The sequence below is a fragment of the Myotis davidii genome, unplaced genomic scaffold (assembly GCF_000327345.1).
Source record: "Myotis davidii unplaced genomic scaffold, ASM32734v1 scaffold753, whole genome shotgun sequence".
NCBI classification, from domain to species: Eukaryota; Metazoa; Chordata; class Mammalia; order Chiroptera; family Vespertilionidae; genus Myotis; species Myotis davidii.
Genome location: NW_006286231.1, coordinates 1,544,373 through 1,544,615, shown reverse-complemented (window position 1 = coordinate 1,544,615; position 243 = coordinate 1,544,373). Strand labels below are relative to the sequence as shown.

Below are 243 nucleotides of genomic sequence, written 5' to 3'. Positions count from 1 at the left end.
TTTTCATTTTTACCAGCCATTGTATCGCGATGCCTGGGACAAAGAGAAGGCTAATGTGAATGTGCCAGCCGACACTCCAGGGATGCTGCAGTCCAAGATCAACGCCCTGCAGATCAGCAACGTAAGGCACTACACACCCATGTGCTTTATACAATGCTTTCTGCCTAACTGAACCTTTAGGCAGTATGCTCTGAAAAGTATTTATAAAAGACAGTTACCTACCATTCCTTTTATTTCTAGTCT

At 43.6% G+C, this 243-nt stretch overlaps 1 protein-coding gene across 1 annotated transcript in view; it reads left to right on the top strand.

Moving 5' to 3' along the window:
* Window positions 1-243, top strand: part of NEB (nebulin) — a 198,617-nt gene that overhangs the window by 114,101 nt on the left and 84,273 nt on the right. The window contains 1 exon segment of the mRNA XM_015559803.1: window positions 17-121. Coding sequence (XP_015415289.1) covers window positions 17-121 — 105 coding nt within the window.